The 26,320-nt window shown below is 38.1% G+C and overlaps 1 protein-coding gene across 1 annotated transcript in view; it reads left to right on the top strand.

The window, feature by feature from the left end:
- Positions 1–19,073, top strand: part of IL17RD (interleukin 17 receptor D) — a 49,615-nt gene extending 30,542 nt beyond the window's left edge. The window contains exons 3-13 of the mRNA XM_061455895.1: positions 1,253–1,378; positions 6,165–6,283; positions 6,716–6,836; positions 7,856–7,900; positions 7,987–8,138; positions 8,818–8,883; positions 9,396–9,450; positions 10,386–10,496; positions 12,071–12,255; positions 13,934–14,867; positions 17,124–19,073. Of these exons, the coding sequence (XP_061311879.1) occupies positions 1,253–1,378; positions 6,165–6,283; positions 6,716–6,836; positions 7,856–7,900; positions 7,987–8,138; positions 8,818–8,883; positions 9,396–9,450; positions 10,386–10,496; positions 12,071–12,255; positions 13,934–14,867; positions 17,124–17,239 (2,030 nt within the window). The 3' untranslated portion in view covers positions 17,240–19,073. The remainder of the gene's footprint in view (positions 1–1,252; positions 1,379–6,164; positions 6,284–6,715; positions 6,837–7,855; positions 7,901–7,986; positions 8,139–8,817; positions 8,884–9,395; positions 9,451–10,385; positions 10,497–12,070; positions 12,256–13,933; positions 14,868–17,123) is intronic.
- Positions 19,074–26,320: the final 7,247 nt, after the last annotated feature.

The following is a 26,320-nucleotide window of genomic DNA, read 5'->3' as shown; positions in this document are numbered from 1 at the left end:
ATAAAAAGACACTTTCTAAAACTGCTTTTCAGTTAATGATTTTTCTTTCCTTGCCTTTAAGCTCACACCTCCGAATTAAATTCGGATTTCCTGTATTGGCATAAATCAGCTGATTTTCCATGTTTCATTTCTACCAAGTGTGTAGACGAATACATAGCATGTAGGTTATCTCAGGTTTTTTAGACTTAATCATCAGTCAGTATTATAAAGCTGCAGGTCAGCTTTTTCTGATTTTGTTGGCTTCATGACCTCCAAAGCAGAATGTTTGTGCATGCACATCTTCATGTACACTGTGCTCCAGAACTGTTGAGTTCTTTGGCTGCTACTTCTCCTCCTGTCACAAAATATGAGGCTGAATATTGTAAGGCTCTAAAAGTACTAAAATCTGGGGTTGTCTTCTGGGTTTGAATGCATAAAGACATGGTCAAGTTCAACAACAAAGTCAGGAATGGTTTTTAAATTTGATAATGAAAGCTGAGGTCTAATTACATGTTTGCAGAGCTGTAACTTTAGGAAATACTCTGTGTTTTGCGAGGATAAGAAGGCAAAACCAGTTCTGACTGGATCCAGTGGCCGTAAAATGGTCTATGGGATTGTGGCTATTGAATGGGATGACAGATTTAGGATTTAGGCAGCATGTTCTTAGTGGTCAGGATCGAGCAGTATCATGGTTAAGAAGCACTTCATGAGCACCAACTCTAATGCTTCACACTGTTGATTGTTCTCGAATGTTCTGATCTTTGACCGACATTTTATTGCTGTAAGCACAGTCCATACGCAAAATTAATGTCAGTCCTCATATTCTTTAGAGTAATTAGTGAGGAAAAGTTGTTCTCTTTTGGGAGTGCCAACCTGTGTCATTTTTACTCTTACTGTAGTACGCGTATTATAATCTGGTAATCTGCTTTGGAACTATGGTTTTGCAACTGGTGAATGTGGTTGTGCTCAATGTTTTGTAAAGTTTTCTGGTTTTCAGTGTCCTGAGACAAAAACTCTGTCTAGATTTACTACATAGTACTTATTTTTATAGAATAAATAGAGGACATATACTTTGCTTAATCCTGAAGAAATGTTAGGAAATGAGCCCAATTCTTTATTTATATGATGATGCAGGTCATGTTGGAAACTGGTTGCTTGAATAGGTCTTTAAGATTAGATGCTGTTGACAGATTGTGATTTACTTGCGCTGGTATGGCACAAGAACATCAGCTAGAATGTTTTTCTTAGGGTGTTTGTTTCTCTGTATTTTCAGACTGCACACCTTACCTGAATTCAGTGGGAAAGCACGTGATTGGAGATGTGCAGAATATAACTATCAGTCAGTATGCATGTTATGAACAGGTTGCAGTGATGATACTTTGGACAGCAAATGCCATTGGTAAGTAGTAGAGTGAAATGGACTAATTCATCATGTCTTTGGTAATAACTTCCATCTGACGTAAGTAAAAAAGTATGCTTGAAATCATTGAAGCAAACTGCTTCTTCAGACTTAAGAAGAAAGAAACTCTTAAGAGTTTTACAGAGCTGCTGTTTTCACTAGCTCACTTGAAATACTCCTAAAACTAGGATGCTGCCTGTGTCCACATGCTGCTTTTTACTCTTCCAGGTTGTTGACTTTTTCTTGCTCTTCAGAACTGTGCAGTAGCTCTGATTTTGTTATGTCCCCCAAGGCTTTAGTGCGTTTCAGTGGCATTGAGTTTAATTGCTGATACATTTAAACATTCTTCAGGATGCCAGTTGTCACACAGGTGGAAAAGATTATTTAATCACAGCTATACAGACTTCAGTGTGTTTCCTTGTTGGGGCTGATCACTAAGAATATTCCTCAATCACGTAAATGACATTGGAAGTACGTTGTTGCCCACTAGAGCAGTAGTCTCCAAAGGGGGAGGGGGATGTGCAAGATGGGTGCATGTGAAGAAGATAGGGGCATGTGAAGAAAATTTTAGATCTTGAAAAAATAGGCTTTAGTAATATTTAATATATACATTGACATTGGCACCCTTACTTGGTCTCTATGTCAGATGTTGACATTTTACATGTGGTATGGGAGGTGTCCTGAAGGAAGAGTATAATGTGGAGGGGTTCACAGTAGTGTCCTGACTGTTTCAATTGCTTTGTGCCAGGTTAAGTGGATTTACTGATTATATTATCTGGTTTTAACTAAACTAACCATCATGAAATGGACAAGTGGCTTAAGGTGATTGAAAGTAATACCCATAATGCGGGCACATGCAACTAACAGGAAAACACTAGAGCTGACAGTTCCCCTACTCCTAGTACAGGCTCTTTGTCAGCCACATTAGAAGGTAAAAATAATGACTGTCTACTCAGTTCTATTACAAAGTTGGCCAAAATGATCAAAATTAACAGGATTATTTGAACTACAGATTTACACTTGCTGTTGCCACACATGAACCTTTTCCTAGAATCATAGAATAGTTAGGGTTGGAAAGGACCTTAAGGTCATCTAGTTCCAACCCCCCTGCCATGGGCAGGGACACCTCACACTAAGCCATGTCACCCAAGGCTTCATCCAACCTGGCCTTGAACACCGCCAGGGATGGAGCATTCACAACTTCCCTGGGCAACCCATTCCAGTGCCTCACCACCCTTACAGTAAAGAACTTCTTCCTTATATCCAATCTAAACTTCCCCTGTTTCAGTTTTAACCTGTTACCCCTTGTCCTATCACTACAGTCCCTAATGAAGAGTCCCTCTCCAGCATCCCTATAGGCCCCCTTCAGATACTGGAAGGCTGCTATGAGGTCTCCACGCAGCCTTCTCTTCTCCAGGCTGAACAGCCCCAACTTTCTCAGCCTGTCTTCATACAGGAGGTGCTCCAGTCCCCTGATCATCCTCGTGGCCTCCTCTGGACTTGTTCCAACAGTTCCATGTCCTTTTTATGCTGAGGACACCAGAACTGCACACAATACTCCAAGTGAGGTCTCACAAGAGCAGAGTAGAGGGGCAGGATCACCTCCTTTGACCTGCTGGTCACGCTCCTTTTGATGCACCCCAGGATATGGTTGGCTTTCTGGGCTGTGAGCACACACAGAGGCTGGCTCATGTTCATTTTCTCATCAACCAACACCCCCAAGTCCTTCTCCACAGGGCTGCTCTGAATCTCTTCTCTGCCCAACCTGTAGCTGTGCCTGGGATTGCTCCGACCCAGGTGCAGGACCTTGCACTTGGCATGGTTAAACTTCATGAGGTTGGCATCAGCCCACCTCACAAGCGTGTCAAGGTCCCTCTGGATGGCATTCCTTCCCTCCAGGGTACCAACCGAACCACACAGCTTGGTGTCATCGGCAAACTTGCTGAGGGCGCACTCAATCCCACTGTCCATGTCAGCGACAAAGATGTTGAACAAGACCGGTCCCAACACCGATCCCTGAGGGACACCACTCGTTACTGGTCTCCAGCTGGGAAAGCATCTAGTGTACCTTGAGGTATTAGCCAGTACTGTGAAGGCATCATGATTAGCAAGACATTTGAAAACTAAACATCCCAAACATGAAGACAAACCTCTTGAATTCTTTTCAGCGATGTTTGAAGCCATTCAGTACTCCAGTAAAGTACAGCATTTCCCCAAACTTCATGATAAATCTTGAGAAACCTCTTTTCTTAATCAATAGTGAAAGACAAAAAGCCACATACTGCTGTGGAAACACTTGTTCTTCCTGCCACAGTAACACTGGCTGGAATAATACAGGGAAATATTGTAATGGAAAAAAGGGTTCTTGTGTAAGGTTACAGAGACAGAGCCACACATGGAAATCGGTCATTGCATCATTCACAGGGAAACTCACAGCAATGAAGTTGGAGCCAGAAGTGCACAAAGTGCTATCAGTTTTGTTATTTTTATGCAAACAAGACACTGAAATAGTAGAATCTTCACAGTACTTTGTAATGAGGTGAGGAGTGACTGTGAAAATGGTTTGTGCCTTCACTGGTTATCTTGTGGCAAAGTGCTTAGGGGTTGTCAGACTCTCCTCTCTGAGTTAAGCATTCTTCTTTCACAAAAAGGGAAGGGCTCCAAATTTGCTGACCTTTTCTGTGATGGCAAGTGGCTGTCAGTAGTGTGCTACCTAGCAGATTGAAACACAAAAAAAGGGAAAGAAAACCACCCAAACCAACTTAATGTGTCTCTTCAGGGTAAAGGTGTGAGAGAGAAAATAACTGCTTTTTAAAGAAACTCATGCTATGGAAAGAGCTTTTTGAAAAAGCATGTTTGGAAACGTTTTCTTTGTGACGTGATTTTGTTGCTGGAAACAATATCTGCTTCTCTGCCATCAGGGAAGGTAGATATGTATAGGTCAAATCTCAGGAGAAACCTTTGCATAATTAGAGGATGGGAGTGAAGAATTGGTATCATCATTTAGTAAATGCACGTGGTGAGACATTTCCTCCATTTGGGTCAATATATCTTTGTAGGGTTATTTTTTCAGCTATTACAGCCATGAAAACCAAGTAATGAAACTTGGAACCAGACCTTTGAATTGCCATATCACAGTGTGAAACCAAGATGTTAAAAACTAACAAAGCGTATTCGATCCCATAGTTCTCACTCAAAAATATGATTAATATTTTATGTGGGAACAAGGTTTTCATATCATTAAATAAAAATTATATTTTTAAATACTTTTTAATCTTACCCTTTTTAAAATTTGGGTGGTTTTTTGTGTGTATATTAAAATGTTCATTGTATGTTAGCACAGTAGCACATGATTTGGTAAATATACTCGGGGGGTGTGCTCAACATTGTTTTGCTTCATTTTTTTTTGTTGTCTCCCACTATTTAATCATTATTCCATAATTTTAAAGTAAAAAAATAATGATTCATTTCTGGGGCTTAAAAGAATATATGAAAATTACACTTAATTCTGTGAAACTGTGCAGTTAAAAGCATTTGGTAATCTTCAGCTGTAGACTGGAGGGATCAAATCTCTATGGGAAACAAGGCTTGGTGTTCTTTCTTGTAATGATCAGAGGTTAATCCTTTGGAAGCGTGAGGACAGAACTGCTGTTGAAACATCTCGGGTGACATGGAGACTGGACACTTTCTCTTTCATGGTCTTCATGTAAGCACAAGTGGTGCTTTTGTTCCAAAGAACGCATTTGGGAGCTCATGGTCTTTATCTTCTACAAGACTGTAAAACATTAAAAAAAAATACAAAACCATGAAACCAGTGAAATGGGGGAGGTCCATGGAGAATCAGACTTTTGGGATTTAGTTTTGTTTTTATTTGACAAGCATGGCATAAACTCAGATTAATCCACTTTTATTTATGTAGCATTCAGCTTACAAAAGCCGTGGCTGTGTCTTTGATAACTGTGTATTCTGCAGTACTTAATTCCACTGAAAAGTGTAATTAGGTGAAGGAGTGAGAGTTAGTCTTGAAGAACTATGCAGAGTCTTTGATACCTGAGCCATGAAACTATATCACAGGTGACGCTCTGACATTGTCCTGTGCCATTCACATCACCATGACTCAGTTTAGTCACGTAATGAAGTAATTCCATTTTGAGAAGTTTGCAATGAAAGGTAAAGGCACTGTGCTGAGAGTTTGTTGTGTTAGAGGAACTTGAAATAAAAGGGTGTAGTTCAGGCATCAGTTATAAATAACTGGAAGTATTCAAGCACTGGAATAAATTCCATTCCACTTAAGTCAAGTTTTTTGTTATCCCATACTGTACTAGAACCAAAGAAGTTGTAACAACCATTATCACATTAATCTGGTGGCCTCAGAAATGATAGGAAGATGTTACAAAGGTGTATTTATATAACTTGATAGCAAAACATTCAATTTTGTTGCTAATAATATGAACGTAAAGTCTCTATAAAGTACTCCAAGGGTGGTGGCGGTAATGATAACTTCTATTGCAGTGATAATTTGGAAGCCCCAGCTGAGTTGTGGGCCCCTCTGCTCTAAGCATTACGCAAGTATATAGTAATTGCAGCCTTTGCCAAAGGTTGAATTCTAAATAGGCAAGATAGAAAATGTGGGAAGAACTGACATACAAAACCAGGTATTAAACCACAAACATATTTTGTATGAATGGTAAGTTTTATATTTAAAGACAAATGAAGTATATTCAAATTAAATAACACATGCATTAGGAAATATTAGTCTCCTATTTAAATGCCCTGCTGTTTGCAGGGATTGAATACCTGAAAGGATTTCGAGTAATACTTGAGGAGTTAAAATCAGAGGGAAGACAATGCCAGCAGATGGTTTTAAAGGATCCAAAGCAGCTCAGCCCCAGTTTTAAACGAACAGTAAGTGCTTTGTTTCAAGACAAGTTTCATTATTGCTTGATTGCATGAGTAGTCTCGAAAGTGTTTATATGCTGCATATGAATCTAAATATATACACAATGTGCTGTTTACTAGGATGCAGGTTGCTTCCCAGAAGTATTATTTTTTAAGCTAATGATAGTTTTCCTTCTTGAGACAGATACAGTCCCCTTATGGAAGCTTTTTTGAAGCAGAAAACTTATTTGGGTGACTGGAGTACGGTTGCATACCTGTAATAGCCCACATCCAGCTCAGTACTGATTCCTCATGTCAGTGTGTAATGGAGGGTTAGATAAAGAATTTTTTAATACATTAATTTTGGCTGATGTTTGCAAAACTGTGGGCTTGTTTTTGGAAGGTAATTTCAGTTACAATAGTTGATCTTAAATATGTTGCAATCTTGTCTTTTTGTAGGGAATGGAATCCCAGCCCTTTCTAAATCTCAAGTTTGAAACAGATTACTTTGTAAAAATTGTTCCTTTTCCTTCCATTAAAAACGAGAGTAATTATCACCCATTTTTCTTCCGAACTAGACGTAAGTATTGCGTACAGTGTGGTATTGTGTATCATCTCCCTTTCTCCCAACCTTTAGTTTTCCCCACAAAGGACTGGTAGCAGATGATGATGTTAGATGTGTCTGGGTTGAAATAGTTACTGACGTAGTCTTTGGAGTAAGATCTGGGTGTTAAGTGGAAAGAATTTGGACGCCACAGGTAAGTCTGTGGTGTACGATAACGTGTTAGGCAACAACCAGAAGGAAAGTCTCAGGTAGGCCTGAGATGATCTCAGGTTTGCCTACAGCAAAGTTACTCCCATGGTTCTCAGAACCATTTCACTCATGAAGTCCTCCTCTCTGGATATTGTGAAGGAGCTGAGGATGGTTTTGGTTTTGAGACCACAGTTTTGTAAATGGGTATCTAAAGCTAGATACAGATTAGTACGTGTAGAAAATATAAAATCAGATGGCAATAAATCAAGCTGAATTTGTCAAAATTACTTACTAATTCTCCTTGGAGTTAGAGAAAAGAAGCTTGAAAAAGCTCCTCAGTACTTAAATAGTTTGGGAAACAGCAAGTACTCTTTGGGCTGAAATGTTGATATTTGTCCCGCTTAGGGTTTTTTTTTGCTGTACAAGACTTTTTGAAGTGTTTTCAAGTTTGTCTGTTGATGCAGACTGCAGTAACATTTGTCTTCGCAATCGTGCTGAGCCTACTTATTTACTCTGAGAAGATGTATTTAAGACTAGTTTCTTCTCTAGGAACTTCCTCTCCTGCTTAACTGCACCTGTTACTATCTTTTTGTCTCACTAAGGAGTGCTGTTTCCAAATTAATGAACATCTGTTTCTTGTATAAAGATGAGAAGGGGCTTAAAATCATAACAAAGCATCAAAGTGTGCAAAATGTTATTTACTTCAGGCATAATAGAGACTGAGAAAGAAACAGGGGTATTGTCTTCAAAATTACGAACTCCCTTCTTTTGTCTTTGTTCTTTTTCTATTTAAGTAGCATAGTACTTTGATATGTATAATTAATAATTTGTGTGTGTATTTGTAGCATGTGAATTGTTGCTACAGCCAGAAAACCTTGTCTGCAAACCTTGTAAGTAAAATGTTACACTTTGTCTATATTCATCTTTCAAAAAGTTACTAGACTTTTTTCCAATTCACGAATATCTCTTCTGACAGACTGGAAGCCAAGGAATCTAAATGTTACACAGCAGGGTTTTAACATGCAAGTGTCCTTTGATCACGCACCTCACAACTTTGGGTTTAGATATTACTTTCTTCACTACAAACTGAAGCATGAAGGGCCATTTAAGCAAAAGACCTGCAAACAGGTACGTTGCTGAGTATTGAAACTCTTTAAAGTACAAGGCCTGTCAATGTGAGATGTTCTAAGGTTTCCTAGAAACTTTGGAAACTTAATATAGAATACTCTGAGTTTTAAAATTTGTGCACTGTTTGGTACTGTTCATGTAAATAGTAACTGTATTGTGATAACACTCAGCAGTATTGTGATAGCACTCATCGGTCAAAACCAGGCGTGAGGGTTCCTTTGGAGCTGGATATTATAAGCAAATGAGACAAGACTGCTCTCCCTTAAAGACCCTACAACTAATTAGTACTTCAAACTGCAGTTTTATTATGTTTATTATACATGTTATTTCCTACTTTTTTGTTTTACCTTTGCACCGAATTTCACACAATGGCAAGTTTGTTCTCACTGATGAACCTCTCATGCTAAGTCTCTGAAAGCTGGAGAGCTTCAGGGGCTTATGTAGACTTTATCAGTTACACCAAACTTTGAAGATTTTCTTGATAATCATATTTTAATTGTGCAGGCAGAGGATAGTGATAGGAATCTCCATTTCACATTTGAATGGAGAGGTTTTGCTGGTTTAAGGTGTCTTAATACAGGAGGACACTGCATATTGTTAAATCAATGCAAATATATTTTTTAATTAGGTTTTAAAAGTATGTGAATGGCTTTCAAAGTCTTCTTTTTCTTTGATGTAGGAGCAAAACACAGATACCACAAGTTGTATTCTTCAGAACGTGTCTCCAGGGGATTATATAATTGAGGTAATACTTATAAATGGTAATTTGTACAACAGCTAAATGAGTACATTAGTGGAGAAATTAACTGAAATTAAAGTATTTCAAGTCACACGCTGGTAAAATTGAACTTCAGGCATTTCTACTGAAGTACTGTGGGCAAGTAAGGGTTTTTAGACCTTTCCATAGCTTTGCTTCTCTGAGGGCATGACAGTTTCATCTGTGCCTCCAATTCTTGGACTTTGATTTTATAAAATCGGAATTCTGTAGTCTGGTCAATTTTTACTAAAAAGCTGTGTGTTTCTCTTGATGCTGACAGTATGTGAACTCTGAACGTTAATATTATAACACTAAGCTGTGTACTAACAAAGACAAATGATTTTACTAACTACTAGTTTGCGGTGCTCTTTAATTTTAACTTTTTTGAACAGTGAGTTTCTTCACATTTGCTCATGAAAGCTGTTGTAGCTGTTCACATATTGCAGAAAAGAAATTAAATCAAATTTCCACAAAATCAAATTCAACTTTTATTTTCAAAGCTGGTTGATGACACTAACACAACAAGGAAAACAATGCACTATGCACTAAAACCAGGTATGAATTTTGGTTTTTACATAGTATATAGTACTTACCTTATTAATTTAGATTCAGTTTTAATTATGTTGGAAATAAATCTTGATTTGACCTTTCTCTGTTTGTTTGCCATAATCAAGACTATTGAGGCAATTGTGCTGTGATTTTTTGGCTTGATGAAAAAAGAATAGACATGCACGCTTGCACATACACGTGCATCTCTGTATATTTATAGTTAGCACAGCTTAGATCAGTGTATCATTGGAAATCTTTGTGGGAATGTCACTTTTCTTGTAAATATGAGTATGAGGAATCACAGCCTGTATCTTAATTGCATACAGCTGGTGCATGCAGTAGTGTGGAAATAATGTAATAAAACTGTGAGGGCAGCTTAAACACATTACCTGCTCATGTGCTGCAGCCCTGAAATCAAATCAAGCATTCTGGAAAACCTGACAGGTGAATGCTTAGCTTGTCTATGTGTCACTGAGAAGCTAAATAGGGATTTTAGAATGTAACTGCAGACACAAAACACAGCTGTAGACGAAGGCAGTGTGTATCCTAATGCACATTGCTAAAGGTAATCTGTGCAGGAAGGCAGTTCATTCTGAGTGGCTAGCTCAGCAGCCTGGCACAGAAAACTGTCAGATCCAAATGACTGTTGCATGTCTTGCCATATCTTTATTCATGTAAAGTTCTGCTCATGGGGCGAGGGGATGAGTTGGCATGCAGCACTTGTAATTTATGTTAGTTGCTCTAATGCTGGGGGGGTGGGGGCAATCAGCATAAAACCTATTTAAAATGGAGCAGAACATGATGTTTGATTCTACTGGATATTTGAGAATTACCTGATAATAGTGTACTGCAGCAGTTTTACATTGCCAGTGTGAAGAGACGATTAGATAATTACAATGTAGCTTATGTGCATATGGCTAATTCTGTTTTATTTTCTGAAGTACATTCTCCCTGGGCTGGACCAATAAGAGCCATTGCCATCACAGTCCCTTTAGTTGTCATTTCGGCATTTGCAACACTGTTCACAGTGATGTGCCGCAAGAAACAGCAAGGTAAGAGGGTTTATTCAGTGTGGAATTCCATTTAAAGATGTACCTTTGCAATCAAAAGAAGTATTTCCTGGTTGGTTTATTCCAGAAATACCTTTATCTGAAAAGACTTCTTTTTTTTCTCTCTTCACTTCTCTCTCCTTCCTACCCGCAGCTTTTTGTGTGTTCAAACTTGTAGCGGTGCTTGATGGTAATTTGTGGCCATAGAAAGATTTGTATCACAATTCAAGACTTCACTGTAACAAGGAGAGAATGAATTTGCTGCTGGGAAGTGTTTTTGGTTTTGGGTTCCTTTTTATTTGTGAGGTACTACATGACCTGATAGAATACAAACAGATCTGTAAATGGATATGTTTGAAATGTCTAATTCTCACTTATTTTTAAACCAGAAGGAAAGTAAAGCCAGGTGATACCAGTGCAATTCTCAGTACTGTTTGGAATACTACCAGTATCTATTATTGCACATTTGCCCACTTTCCTGGAAGTTGCTTTTACACTTCATCCTAAACCATCTTCCTAAATTTACTCTTTCTAAGACTTGCAGATGTGTCTCTAAATTACATTCCACCCTTCTTTGCTGACTTCTCTCTCCTCTGTGTCCAGGAGCTGGCAAACCACGTTTGTTACATTGAGATGTTAAAATCAGTTGGCATTTTTTTATAGAATCTAGGGAATAATGTGGTTTCATGAATACGGAAAAAGATATTATTTCCCCAAACTTCACATACCTGTGTTATCCATCTGAATTCTGGCATCGAGGCATACTGCAAGTGCTTTGCGCCATCTGGGTTAAATCCTTTTACCTTCTGGTCTTCTGCAGTTATCCCTTTGCTCACAGTTTGCACAGTTCCAACAGAAAACCCAGATAAATGCCAAGGATTATTCTGCAGAGAGATTTGTTCCAGAATAGTCATTCCTGATGAGTTGTTCTAAATTAAATCCCATGGTGGATATTTGTGTTTTGAAATACTCATGCTTTATTCTAAATCAGCTTAATCAGCTGTAGAACTAGATTGGATTAGTCTGGCATTCTTTGTTCTTGCATTAAAATATCTATGCGAGGAGAGAAACACTAATAGCTATTTTGATTTAAATTAGTATAATAACATCTTAATTCACATTAATGTCAAGTTGGTGTCCAAACGTGTGTATGTATGCAAGTATATGGAGTTCAATATTATTATCTGTTTTGTGTTGTGGGTTTCTTAAAACAAGAGACTTCGTTATACAGGAAACTTGATGATGATACAGCCTTAGGGCTTATAGTATTTGAACCGAGAGATGTAGCTGGATAGAGGTGAAACACCCTTATTCTATTTATAAAGTAAACCTTTCCTAGGTTTTCTGAGTTGTACAGTAATAACTGCCCATTTCACTTTCAAAGATTGTTCCACATATGTAGCAACTTGTAAACTGGATCGATAGAGCATTTGCAACTTTTCCTTTTCAGGTTGGAAGGGGAAGAAATATCTTTTGAGAACTCCTTCCTGTATGTGTTAGTAATGAGCCTACACAAGTCTGAAAACCAAAACAAAACCAAGCTTTATAGTATGAACTCTTTCTCTCTTCCAATGTAGAAAACATATATTCCCATCTAGATGAGGAGAGCTCAGAATCTTCAGCATATGCTGCAGGTCTCCATGTGGAAAGACTCCATCCCCGGCCAAAAGTGTTCATCTGCTATTCCAGTAAAGATTGCCAGAAACACATTAATGTCATCCAATGCTTTGCTTATTTTCTTCAGGACTTCTGTGGCTGTGAGGTAAACTCAGCATTTCTTCTGTGAACTGTTTTTCCTTAATATTACCTTAATAATACATGATTGAAAAGGAGGTATTTCAATCTCTCTTTTCCATGAAGGTAACTTTTAGTTATTCTTCTAAATACTGGCTATGTAGATTTTCTTTACTTAGCAACAGATCATAGCCTACATAAAAAACCAAAACAAAACAACAAAAAACCATGTGATAGTGGAAAACGTGTACTGCATTGATTCCAGGACTTGCATTCAGCTGTGTTTAGCTCATTTGTATTAACTGCTTTTTCTGTTCAGTAGGTCTTGCACCTTTATAATCAGCAGCCACAAAAAGGTATTGGTGTCTATCTGGTACACTTCAGTATTTCTGAAATATGTTTTATATTGTAACTCTAAAGTAGTTCAGTTTATCAGAACTCTTACTCATAAAGCAAAATCTGTGTAATTAGGATTAATTATTGACACTATGTATTATTTTTTGTTGTTTTACTTCCCTTCTGTTAATACTGTAAAATTAGCATCTCTTTTTCTTGTTTGGCTCAATCTATGAGAAAGATGTTCCAATTGTTACTTTAATGACTAGGCTTAGGACCTCAGCCTGCTTTCTGAAATGTACTCAATATGTGGCCAGTCATCCACTTTTCAAGTATAAAAAGGCAAGACAATTGTTAGTCTACTTTTGCTTCATGTTAATCCTGCCAGTGCGATGTTTAGATGAACTGTTTTTCCAACTGTACAGCAAGTCTGTCCTCTAGTGTCCACACACAGTAACAACCGATGCCTCACATGTTTGGTGGGGATGTGCAGAGTTTATTCCCATATTTAAAGTAGGTCAGGTAAGGTGTTTGAAAGTAACTTATTTGAATCCCCTTTTCAGCGGTGCACTTTAGCTCTGCTGCACAGTGTCTCTTTGGAATAGTGTTAAGGGGAGCTGCTACTGTAACTATGTACTACGGGACACATGGGATCAGGCATCATTTTAGATTTATATATCAAAATATTGATAGCATCTATATACAGAAATAATACGCATGATTATTAAAACTGTGGAGTTTTCTGTGTTGCTCAGTGCATAACAATGCATTTTATGTGGTGCTCAATGCATAACAGAACAGTTGCACAAGTATTCTTCATGTGGCATTGGAATGTTTTCTTATAAAGGACAAAACCAGTAGCGTTTCGTAGCCGTTTAAAATAATAAATTGACCATACTAAAAATCCTATCTCACAGATAGCAGATCAGACAGTATTTTGAAGAAAAGAAGCAAAACTGGACATAAGTACCTGCATTGTACTTTTATCAGAGTATCTCCCAAGCAGCTCTAAATTGACTATTCTTCCCCTTGCATGGACCCAAATTTGCAACAGTTAAATGGCTTGAGACAGGCACAATGCATTGCTTATTGTGGATTGATAATACCAAATCTGATCAGATAAGTAAATACTAATTTACTTGCTCCAGCCACATTTTCTATGTTCTTTTTATTCCCCTGGAAATACCACTGTAAACCAAATCTATAGTAGTTTAATTTTTTAAGGAACCATCCAGTTTACATACAGCTACTTGGCATTGCGCTGTTACTTGTTGATTCCATAAATTTATATGTAACACTGGTATATATTAGATATGTTAGGAAATATATCTAATAATGAATATCAACCAGAATGTTCTTTTCTTTTCCAGGTGGCTGTAGATTTGTGGGAAGATCTAAAAATTTGTAAAGAAAGACAGAAAGAGTGGCTTATTAAAAAAATAAATGAGTCCCAGTTTATCATCATTGTGTGTTCCAAGGGAATGAAATACTTTGTTGAAAAAAAGAACTGGAAACACAGAGGGATAACCAAAGATGCCGGAAAAGGAGAACTCTTTCTCTTTGCTGTGTGGACTGTTGCAGAGAAGCTTCGTCAGGCAAAGCAGAATTCAAATGATCTCTGCAAGTTCATCGCAGTCTACTTCGATTACTCCTGTGAAGGAGACATCCCTGGTATTCTGGATCTAAGTACGAAATACAAACTCATGGACAATCTGCCTCAGCTGTATTCACATTTACACTCCAGAGATCTTGGTGTACAGGATTCAGAGGTGTTCCCTGTTAACATTAGCAAAAGGAATTATTTCAGGAGCAAATCTGGGAGGTCCCTTTATGTTGCCATTTGCAATATGCATCAGTTCATCGATCAGGAACCAGACTGGTTTGAGAAACAATTTATTCCCTTCCCTCCACCTTCTTTACATTACTCAGAGCCTGTCATGGAAAAATTTGATTCGGGCTTGGTTTTAAATGACTTAGTGAATAAACAGGATGGTGATTTTTACCTGAAAACAGACATAAATGTTATTTCAGCTGGGAATTCAGACACTCACTGTATAATTCAGCACTTAAACCTTGGAGAAGACATAGAAACTCAGGACATTCAAGGTGGTGGCAACTCTGTTCTTCAGCCATTATTACATGTTGTTAAAGCTTCAAATCTTAAAGATACGCCTCGAGATTCTGGAATCTATGATTCATCCGTTCCTTCATCTGAATTATCTCTACCTTTAATGGAAGGACTATTGACCGACCAAACTGAAACATCTTCCATTACAGGGAGTGTTTCTTCATCATCAGGTTTAGGTAAGATACAGCAGTGTTTTAAAAGTTGTATTCAGTTATTGTGAGCATATTTGTATCACCTCAAAATACTTAAAATGTGAGGAGCTATATAAAAGGCTGCAGAGAAAGATAAATATTGTTTGAAGATGGTAAACAAGGTAGGTGTCAGTGACTTTACTAAAATGAATCTTTCCTTAACTTACTTCAGGGGAGGGAGGGATTCTTACCCAAGTAAGATTTCTCAAAAATTCTATTAATAAAATTACTTCTCATTAACTGACTTATTATTGGAGAGATGGCTTCTTTCCTCCAGGGACTCCTCATCAGCTGTGATACTCAGCTGACAGCTCTGTGATTTAATCAGGAGGGTAATATAACAAAGCATTCTTACAGAATTGCTGTAAATCTAAAGTTGGCATCATGTTTTCCTCCAGCACACGCTAGAACCTGTAGGACTACAGTCTGTGCTGTGGTTAACTCAAGTTTCAGAATGACATTAGGCTTCTTGTTGGATGTGGGCCTAGAGGGAATGAACAAACGGGTCTCAGTGGAGGAATTTAAATGCTTGGAAGACACTCTCCAAATGCTTGGAAGGCACTCGGCTTAGACACCTACAGTTAGAAGGTGTCAGTATAGCCTCAGGCTGTATAAAGAGCTGATCTGAAATTCCTAGTTACAGTACATTGAACTGGCATCACAACTACATCGGTGTGGAATGTTGCAACAGTTGTATTAATAGGTTAAAACTGCTGTTCACTAAGATTTTCCTTAAGCAGCTGCAGTAGGTGAATATTGCATTTTGATGGTGCTGTGCTGTTCTGCTTTCCTGAATGAATGCTGACAGTGAGCTAATTTGCTAGACTTTCTCTTGGCTTAATGGATTTTATAATTATGATTCTTATTTAGATAATTCATAAGTACTGTTTGAGACCAGAATTATCTTGGGGGAGAGAATACAGATCACGATTTACAGATACAGCATCTATATCTATAGGCTAGATAGTCTATAGGACAAAACGGCTAAAACCTGAAAAATCTGTACTTTTTCAAGTGGAAAATACACAGATTTTCTGATTTAATTACACAAGCCACACTCTTGTTATTGTTTCAAAATTAATACTATATTCTTTAATTTCCTGCCATCTTCTAACATAGCCTGTTCTCACATCTGTGGGAAGAGTTACAGCTGACATCTGTAAAGGTTCTAGTGTCAGAGGAAAGTGGGATGCTAGTTTAAAATTTACGGCCTCTCTGTAAGAATGCTTTACCAGTACCCCCTTCTGATTCAACCACAGAGCTTTCAGCTGGGTATCCCAGCTGCTAGGGAGGCACTGGAAGAAAGAGGCAGTCTTTCCAGTAATTAGTTCTCAAGTCACATACCTACTTGTTAACACGTTTCAGCTATAGAGGTTACACATCACAGCACTGGCTGGTGGTGGGGGATCTTAAAACTGATGTTCCAACATCTTAAGGAACCACAATAACTTCTGCCGTTTTCCTGTTCTCCCCCCTGTCCAAAAGCACCATCCTGACCAACTCTCACCCAAACCACAGTCCTAATTAGGTACAAGGTTAAGAAGGAGATTGTATTTAGAACTGAGCAGCAACTGTCTCTTGGAGTGCAGCCCATTAAATATTTCTGCTGTCCTGGACATACACAATATAAAGCCCTAATATATGCATAATAATGAGACGAGTAGCTAGATTTTTTTAGCTTTTGTTCTTGTTGTAAGAGTTGGACATGTCCAGATGATTACTTTGAATTCACAGTACCTGGCTAGCTATTGTTTATCCATTACTTGGTCAGAGCAGAAGTGAATAGCTCTGCCATTTAGCATGTCAAGGTAGATCTTTCCATTCTCATTTAAAGGACAGTTTTATTTTTGAATTAAAATCCTAAATCACATTAACTGTAGGAGTTTCTGTCTTTCAGTGCAGTTCATGCACAGGCTACTGAGCTGCAACGATTCTCAAATTGATCATCATATTGGGCATCATCAACTGAAGTTCTAACCAACTTAATTTTGAGGAAGTACCAACAACCAAACCTTTACTAGGTCCATTCACTAATGATGTCTTCTCTAAGCAGCCCTGCCTGGGGAGAATATTTGTATTAATTCTTTCAATAAGGAGTTACAGAATGTGGTAGCTGAGCCTCATGAATATATGGCATTATGATCCAGAGAGGTTTCATAAGTTTTCTTTTCATTATTTCTAAAATGTTGACCAAATACAAAACATTTCAGTGAATTAACCTCACTCTTTTTCCTTTTATAGGGGAAGAAGAACCTCCTGTAATCACTGCTACAAAATTCTTAGTGCCTGAAATATGTAAAGCAGAACTTCATTGCCACATCCACACTGATGAACTGCAGGCAATTGCTCCCTTATAATACACTACAGCATTATTATGCATTGCCACTTTAGCAACAGCCTCTGTTTGTGCTTTAACTACCACACTGTCTCAGCACTAAATCTACTTGAAGGAACAAATACTCCCTGAAGACGATCCGTTATTCCTACAAGATCTTTTTATGGCCAGTAAACTTGAATCTGTTTGTCTTTATCTAAAAGTCTTTCATGATTTGAAAAATGCACCATGGAAAAATAGATGAGAACACATTTAAAAATTATTCCTACTACTAATTTAAATGTCATAATACTTACAGTGTTTACAGATGCCATATACAAAACTGACTTCTTTTTTGTTGCTAGAAATAATCTTGCAACTGCACATAAAATAGCTTGGAACATTAAGTTGTAGTAAATTTTGTAGTCCAGCCTCTAGTTTTAAGTGCTGATATACTTGATGGCAGGAGTGTTGTAGTGAATGAGAGCAGAATCTTTTTCAGAAGGAAGATAAAATGCCAAAGGTGAGATCGAGAAATTCTCCATTAGAAGAAATCATTTTCCTTTAAAAATGTTTGAGCTCCTTTCCTTACGGTCTGCTCTTTCCCAAATGTTAACATGTCTCAGTATTTAATTTTGGATAAGCACATCTCCCTCTATATATGATTCTGCTGTCTCTTCTCCACAATCTGGCTATGATGACTCACAAGTAGTACTGTACTGAGCCTGAAGTATCATTTTTATAATAGGCAAATATATAGATCTTGCATATGCTGGGTGTTACCATGGAAGCAAAACTTCCTGTTTTCTTCCTGGAAGGGCTGATATAAAGAATATTTTAAAGAGATGGGGGAAGGAAGACCAGATTTTGTATTTAAAACATCATTCTGGATTTGTTTAGCCATGAGCTGAATATGCTTTATGGGGGATTTCAAATTACCCTTCAAGGACAAATCACCTGGGGTAAAACAAGTTAAGCAGTTAACAGGCATAAATGCTTTGCTTTGGTTTGAGCCAACCAGTAAACAGAAGCCAATGAGTTATTTTGGAGTTCACACTACTTATCATTACTTAGTGCTGAAGACAGTATATTACTAGTGTTATATTAAGAAAAAAAAATGCTAAAACTGCACTGGACATTTTCATCTGAAAAAGCACACATGTCCTGTCTTCTGCAGTGACTGGGTCAGTACCCCATCACCCAAAATATCCTTGCTGTTTCCAAAGAGCAACTTCTAGTAAGTAGAACCCATCTATGTAACTACAAGTCTGGGCACTATTATAGTAAGCATGATAACAGCAAATAGTAAAGAACACCGTATAAATGTGCCTTTGCTAATTGTGCTTGTGGGGACAGATTCTGTCTCATTTAACCTGTCTTCACATTCCACTAATAGGAGGTTACTTTGGGAATACATCAAGGGAGAACTCAAACACCTCAAATATTCTCTCAGTTTTGATAGATGAGAATTGGACATTGCTAACTTACACTGTATTATCCATTTTAATAGAATGAGGTAGAACTATTAAGCCAGGGATGGTTTTGGCTGAGTAGCTGTAATGCTTCTGTTTTGTTTTGGGGTTTTTGTGCCACTTTAATCATTTGAAATTCCAAACAAAAGACTCTTGAAATTGTCACAGATGGAGTAAGAAAGTGCTGTAACAATTATTTGACCATGGCCATTGATGGTAGAACTGTGGCATGCTTTGCAGTTGTATCATGTAATTCTGTTGTCAACTGGATGTATGCGTCAGGTTTGGAGAGCCTTGTCCATGAACATGATGGTCTTACTTTTCCTGTTTCCTGAATTTGAAAGAACACTAAGTGGAAAAGATCTAACTCACAGTATCTGAGCAAATGATTCTCTACTAAATCCAGCTATGAAGGATGTTGATTCAGTGCATTTCTTGCTGATTTACTAGAGAAAGAGCTTAGAGTGGTAAGGCACAGGCAGAAGGGTTACAAAATTGGTGTGCTGAAGAGCTGCCACGCAGAGAAATGCAACCAAAGCTGCAAAACACTAGGAGGAGGCAATTCCTTAGCAGTTAGCAGGTGAAGGTGATGCTGTTCTCCTCCATGGCAGGTCACACCTCGCATACTGTTACTTTATGCTAGACTAAAGATTGGGCAGATTTTGTGTTTCCATTAAATTCAGTGGCAGAACTGGTATTACTAGGTGGAATTAAGTTTTCATTTTGAATGTAAGAAAGTTCAGTTTCAAAAACAAAGGCAGTTGCACAAAGAATCACTTGTCATAAATGTTTTATTCCTTCAAAATATGCTGTACAATCCTGCAAATCTTTTTTTTGTTTGTTTTTTATTATAAAAGGTCTATGTGTATGCCAATAAAATCCACTGGGGGGAAAAGAGGGGGAAGGAAGAAGAATAATTCCTTTATTCCTTCTTAGCATGAGGTGGAAACAGCGTATTATATGTTCTCAGGAGAAAGACAATGTAATTAGTTGAAAATTTAGGGTAGGACTGCCCACATAAAATATACAAAAGTGAGAAAATAATCTGATTTAGTGTAGTTTTTTCTTAAAAAGCCACAAGGCTTTAAAAAACTAGAAAAATATGGTGTATATTTTGGTGCTGGAAGGACGTGGTACTGAATTTGTAAGAGAAAAACAGCAAAAATCCATGTTAAAAATTAATTTTAAACCAAATATGTTAACACACAGAGGGTAGCTTGCTACTATTGTCAAGCGTTAGTAAACTCTAAAAATGTCAATAGCAAAGGATCCCTTCAATCTCTACTAGACTCAAGTATGTGGACGTTGTTTGGATGTTTTAAAGTGTATTTTCTGGGAGGGTGGAAAAAGCATGGGAAAGCTGAAGGTTCAAGATATGGTAGTGTGTTCAGCATTTTGAATGATAAGTATAGTTGTTGCCATAATTTGTACCTCTACATGAACACATGAGCTGTTGAAAACAGAATGCAGTTGACATTTGCAGAAATAAATGTTTTATGTTACTGTAATTTAGAAGTTAAATATCAAAATAAAACATTTTTTTCATTTCTCTCCCTGGGCTTTTCGTAGTGATGTGAAAGGCTTGGCTTAAAGAGTGCAGTTGTTTTCTTCAAAACACTTCAATGCAGTTACACACACCACACACATAGCCACTGTTCTCTAACCTCTGTTCACACTGTGCATCTGGAAGTGCAACAGGTATTTTGATGGGTGTTTAATGTAGTCAAGCAGCTGTAAGAAATATTGGTTTTCTAAGACTATGGTATTGAAAGACTGATTTTTATGTTTTTCTTAGTATTTTTTTAATTCTATTAAAACTATGTTATGATTTTATGTAATTATTTTTCCTATATCCTCCTTGAAGGTCTCCTAGCACTGCATGGTTCTGCAAGTGAAGCCTATCCACACCGACTGCAAAGTTACAATAACCTGGCTTGGATTAATTTTGTCAAAAATGTGATAATTACCTAAAATTGATATGATTTTTTTGTTTACATCCAAGTGGATTTCACTGTTCCAGTCAATGAACCCTGCAAACTGATTTCAGGGCTAAGCCACTCATATTCCTTATGTTGGCCAGGTAAATCAAGGTTTTTATAATGGACTTTTGGTCTGGCAAAATCAAACTTAGACTGCTATAGAAAGATCTGCAATGAGTCTGTAAAGTTCTTATTATTGAAGACTTGAATTGCTTACTTAATACCAGATAGTTTGCGTACACATAGCTATGTTGAATTTACAGGATGCTGTTCATAATATTTATACCTGTTTTCTTTGGGCCTCTGTCCCACAATTCCTAATTCTGCTTCTATCACCAGATAAATCAGAGACATTGTAAAGGGTCATTAAGCACTGAATAGTTTAATTAGTAATTCAAAAGAGAACTTGATCAGTTACTTCTCCGTATCTGAACAGGACATCTTTGGGAAGTGTTATCATATGTATATTCTACAGTCCTAATTTCTATAGCCTCTGCCTTGGAGCCCTGTACATGAGGCACATTGTGGCTGAAACAGAATGGAAAGGAGTTACTGTAGTTTTTATACTTTCCATTTAAAACATAAGAACCCTCAGGATGCTTTCCTCATGTTTGGGAACTCTTGATCAAAATTCTTGCACTTTGAGAATGTGGAAAGATACGCTTTGGTATGAGGATGGGCATATGGGTAATACATCTCAAAAAACGTAAGGAAGAAAGCTCTCATTTTTCTTGTGTTTAAATTGGGGGGACCTGATACTGAAAACCTCTCCTCAAAAAACAACCCAACCAGACGACCAGAAACATAACCAAACCACCCCCCACCCCCCTTTTCAGGTACAATGAAAGACGTGCGCTGCACACAGTATGTGCATTCAAACTGCAGCTGGTCAGACACAAATTATTTCTAAAAGGTCAGAAGTTAAAGGCTGTGCTATAGATCAGCTGAAGGAATTTTTCTCTATCTGCTATAAATTATTTTATTTTACTTGCTATCATCTGTTGCTGTTTCTCAGACTCCCACAAACCAGAACAATGGTCAATTTATGTTTTGTAATGGGATACAATTCTTTATTCTCTTAAAACTGATTTAATAAAGTCTGAGTTAGCCATTATGTTCATTTTTATGGGCAGCTGCATTGTTGACAATGATTTCATATTTATAGCAGTCCATGGAAAAAGTAGAGATTGGTCATTTTGTCCTGTTCACAAAAAGCAAAGGAAAAGGAAATGTGCTTTCCTTAGTGTCAGATGTCACCTAAATGACCAGAAATTGAAGTGCTTGCCAATATTTACCTCAGTGCTAAAAGCTCAGTTCTTAATAATTTTGGTATTTTACTCTGATGCAGATACTTTGGGAAGGCTGGAGGTTTGAAAACATTGATACGAGAATATGAGAGATGCTGGGTGGGGGGGAGCATGTGTAGTTAGCTATAATTGTTTAATATAATCGTTAATAGACATAATAGTTACAATAGTAAATATCAGTGAAAGAATAAATTAACATCTGGAGAATTTTCTTAATAAAAATACTTCCTTTTTAAGGGATGGGAGCTGTAACATTCAAGGCTGATTTACCACAAAAATCAAACTACCTTTTTTCCAGACTCTGCTGGTAGGTTCAGAGACCTTGACAATAGATGGAAGATTGAACTAACATGAGCAAGTGTATGGAATGCTGTCCTGTTGGGCTGCTGATTTAGTTGGAATTCTAACTATTCAGTTGGTACTGGTGTGCAAAAAGATGTACTTGAAGAGAGGCAGTCTTGATGATGGTACATGTCAGGTAAACTTACAATAGTCTTCTGAATTGGTAGCTTTGTCCAGAGGGGAAGTATACACCTGTGGTTTTACCTACTTGTAAATGCTGCAACACGTACAGAACATATACGTGCTCTCTGTGCAAATTCTGTATTAATCCTGTGACTGTAAATCAACATCGAAGTGCTCACATAATTTGCTCTGAGTTTCTTTAATAGCCAACCATGTTTATTATGAGATTTTACTGCATCAGAAATATGTGGCTACTGATAATAATACTGGACTTTCCTAGGGAATATAACATTTCTTACTAATAGACCTGGACCTAAGATTATACAAAGAGCCTGGGAGACTGATACCATTTTTCCCATACCAGAGTACAGCAACCTTTGGAGGCTACGCTGCCTTTCATTGTAATACTGACTAATGCCAACAACTGCAGACCAAAAGTTCTTTTGTTACCTTTGATAGTACACTGAATATACAGATCAAACCTAAAAATAGAAGTCACCTCTTTCATGGTTGAGAAAATGTTATTTCCGACCCAATTAAAAAAGATTAAACTTGGCTGAAGACTGGATGCCTAGCGCAGCCACTGGGAAAATGAAACACTTGGAGAATAAACTTGCTTATTTTTTACATAGTTACCAAACTAAACTGTCGTTCAAAGTTCCCAGAAGGATTCTACATTGAGGAAATGAGTGGCAAGAATATTTTCAGGGCAGATAGCTACTGCCTGGTGGAAGAAATCTACAGTACAAACTGTGGAGCAATAATCACGGTATGAAAGTCTTTCACTTATATTTTCTAAACCTTTTATGAATGCTGTGGCCACACCCTTTTTACTTATGCTTTCTATCTCGATGATTCAACTCATTTCAGTGGGACTGGTTACGAAATCAGATACTAACAATGTGAGTGGGACATACATCAGAGGCATTGTTTGGTGTGTCGTAAGTCAGGGGTTTTTCCTCAGTGCACAGCTGAGGATATAAAGGACATAAGCAAGTGTTATTATCCTCATTTTACATGAGAAACGGATAGGAATTAGATAAGAAGAAATGGATCCTCTTCAGAAATGAGGCTGGTGTCAGCTGAAGACAAAGCAGGGGTTTGTGTCCTAATCTTGAGCCATATTGGTGCTTCTTTAAAGAATCTGTGACCAGTTGGTGTGTTTGGTTAGAGATCTTACTACTGGAGCCTTTACCATTGCAATAACTGATGTGATGGAATGATCCACAGGGCGCTGTTCTACACTCCAGAGGTCTGTGGCAACAATGAAGCAAGTCAGCTTTTGGTGGAGCATGGTAGGAAACAGGGCAGCACAGCAAGAACTACAGGGGAGGTAAGAGGTAGGTTAGATTAGGGGCTGACATTAAGTGATGTGTTTTATGTCTTCTACAGCATCTGAAGTGTGAGGTACCTTTTTGACAGACTCTGCAGTCTCATAGCACTCCTAGGTGCTGCTTACATTGCTTGACGTGAACCTGGTGTGCAAGAATTACTCCTTTATAATTTTGATGAAAATCAGGAGTGATTTCATTGCTGTCAGTTACATCACACTTATTTCAAAATTAAAAGCGACAACAGAATTAGACCTACTTGTCTGTAGCAACGCCTAATGTAGGGGATGGACCCATAAAAGTCATTAGTCATCAACAGAAAGGAAACTGCTCTTTATTGTAGCTTTTGCAAACATGCCCAAGTGTGATTTTGGTGCTAGGAAGGAAACCACCGTCTCTTTGCAGAATAGTTGTTGGTCAACACTGAGGGTGGAGCAAGAATAATCATTACAGTGAATCAGGAAAACGGGACATGTTCTTATTTCTTTATTTCTTATTTCTATTTGCTTAGGCTACCTTCGACCTGACAAGTGCAGGTACAGGCATTTGAATATTCTTGCTCTTACCCTTAAATTGGCTTGTTAAAACTTTTTTAAGTATAACTCATATATCACTGTATTTTAAGAAAACCTTTTGTACTGAAGGAGTAATATATTTAACACTTGCATTCTGTATTTTGCATAGTAAAGAAACTGTCGTGCTTATTAAGATTTAAAAGTGCTGAACAAACAGTATTTGCAAGTTGTGTTGTATAGTTTATCATCTTAAAAATCAGGAATTACAAGTTAGATTGTAATTTACTTTTTAGTAAAGTGTGAAATCTCCCCGGACAACAGTTTTAGTTGATGTGGTTCAGCAGATTCCAGTATGTTGCCGAATTAGAGAATTTACATCAATTTTTTATCCCCTGTGCAAGTAAGCCAGTGGAAATTTTGAGGATGCATAAAATAGACTAAAAGTTAAAGGTCTCTAAACAGAGCATCTCTTCCATTTCCTGATACTGAATGCCAACCAAAGCTTTAAAACAGGGGACTAGAAGTGTTAGTTGCCTTTACAGGCACAGTAAGCCCTGGATAAAAAAATGGCAGCACTTGCTGTCTATTGCGGCTATGCTTTTGTAATAGGCATCACTTCAGTGGTACAACCAATGTGGGAAGGGGATGTCTGTTTCCCAGTTTTCCGGGCAGCAGCTATGATGAAGCCTCTATGTTTTAGAAATCCATTAGAAATTATCAGACCTGAGCAACCTCAAAGATTCCCCCATTCTGCTAATTATATTGATACTCCTGGGAGCCCAGGTTTTGCCTGTAACATAGTGTTGATTAAAACATAAATTCCTGTGTATAACTTTGCCAGAGGGCTAGAAAAGTGCCAGCTCCCCACATACCTGTCTAATCTATGTGAATTGCTGCTTTAGGAGCGGTAAAGAAATAGTTGTAAAATTGTGACATCTTGATAGGTATTTTCTAGTTGAATTGTCCCTAGTTTAAAAAGAATTATTTCACCTTAAGAACCAGGTTCTTTAAAGAAACATTTATACGTGAATTTAATTCCAGAGTGTTTTCATACTGTGTAAAGTGGAGTTCAGAGATTACTTTAGTATCCCAGACTAGAAAATTTAAGACATTTACTTAAAGAGGAAGAAGGTCTGATGTTCCCATGTCTATATAGCATTTCTAGCCTCAGCAATTTGAAACAACAGAAAGATTAAATCTTGCTGCAGGATCTTAGGTTTGAAATGGAAACCCAAACCATAGCTGCGAAACACAATTCGTTATTCTTTTTCAAAGTATTTCTGGTGTCTGGGTTACAGAAGGTGGCAGGCTACTTTCCACCTTTGTTTTCTATTGGCTGTTTTATGTTGACAATACTGCTACTGCCAAAGCCTTCCCATCTACATTTGAATTTGCTTGTGTTAAGTGATGCGATTGTTAGTATTTATTATTACACTGAACTAGTGCCTATAGGCTGTGGTCATAGAAAATAAGATTATCTTTACTGAGCACAGTACAAACGCACACCAGAAGATAGTCCCTCACCTAAAGAGCTCATAATCTACTTGTTTTCATCCTCACAGCCGATGTATATTTTCTTTTGATCAATAAGGCTCCCTAGTGTGTTTCCGTACTTCTTTCCTCTAGAACAGCCGTGCCTATTAGCATCTTGTCACTGCTTTCCCCAGCTTGTTGACCGAATGGGACCGGCTTCTGGTTTCTTGCTGACTCTGAGGTTCTCAGCGTAGAACAGGTACCTTCTTCTGGTCGGGCTCCCCGCCTTCGCCGTTTGCACTCTTAACGTTGCGGTGGGAACTGAGCTTCCAGAGCGGCACAAGAGGTGCAAAGCTCGCGGCCGCGCCATAGGGCACGGGGCAGCGTGCCGGTGTTCTTGCTCACCTCCGGTGTCCCGGGGAGGTGAAGCCCGGAGCCCTGGGAAAAGGCGGCCGCCGGTGGGTGTCAGCTGGCTGAGGTGCGGAGCTAGGAAAGGACCCACAGGAGCGGAAGGGAGCGAGGAAGAGGCGAGAAGCATAAAAGCGTTGGGACAGTAGAGCGGGAAGGGCGGAGCGCGGGCGG

The sequence above is a fragment of the Pezoporus flaviventris genome, unplaced genomic scaffold, assembly GCF_033815535.1.
Source record: "Pezoporus flaviventris isolate CSIRO_AGI_PZ_B2104156 unplaced genomic scaffold, CSIRO_AGI_Pfla_v1 ptg000021l, whole genome shotgun sequence".
Lineage (NCBI taxonomy): Eukaryota > Metazoa > Chordata > Aves > Psittaciformes > Psittacidae > Pezoporus > Pezoporus flaviventris.
The sequence above is the reverse complement of the archived record's forward strand: the minus strand, read 5'-3'. Positions and strand labels throughout refer to the sequence as shown.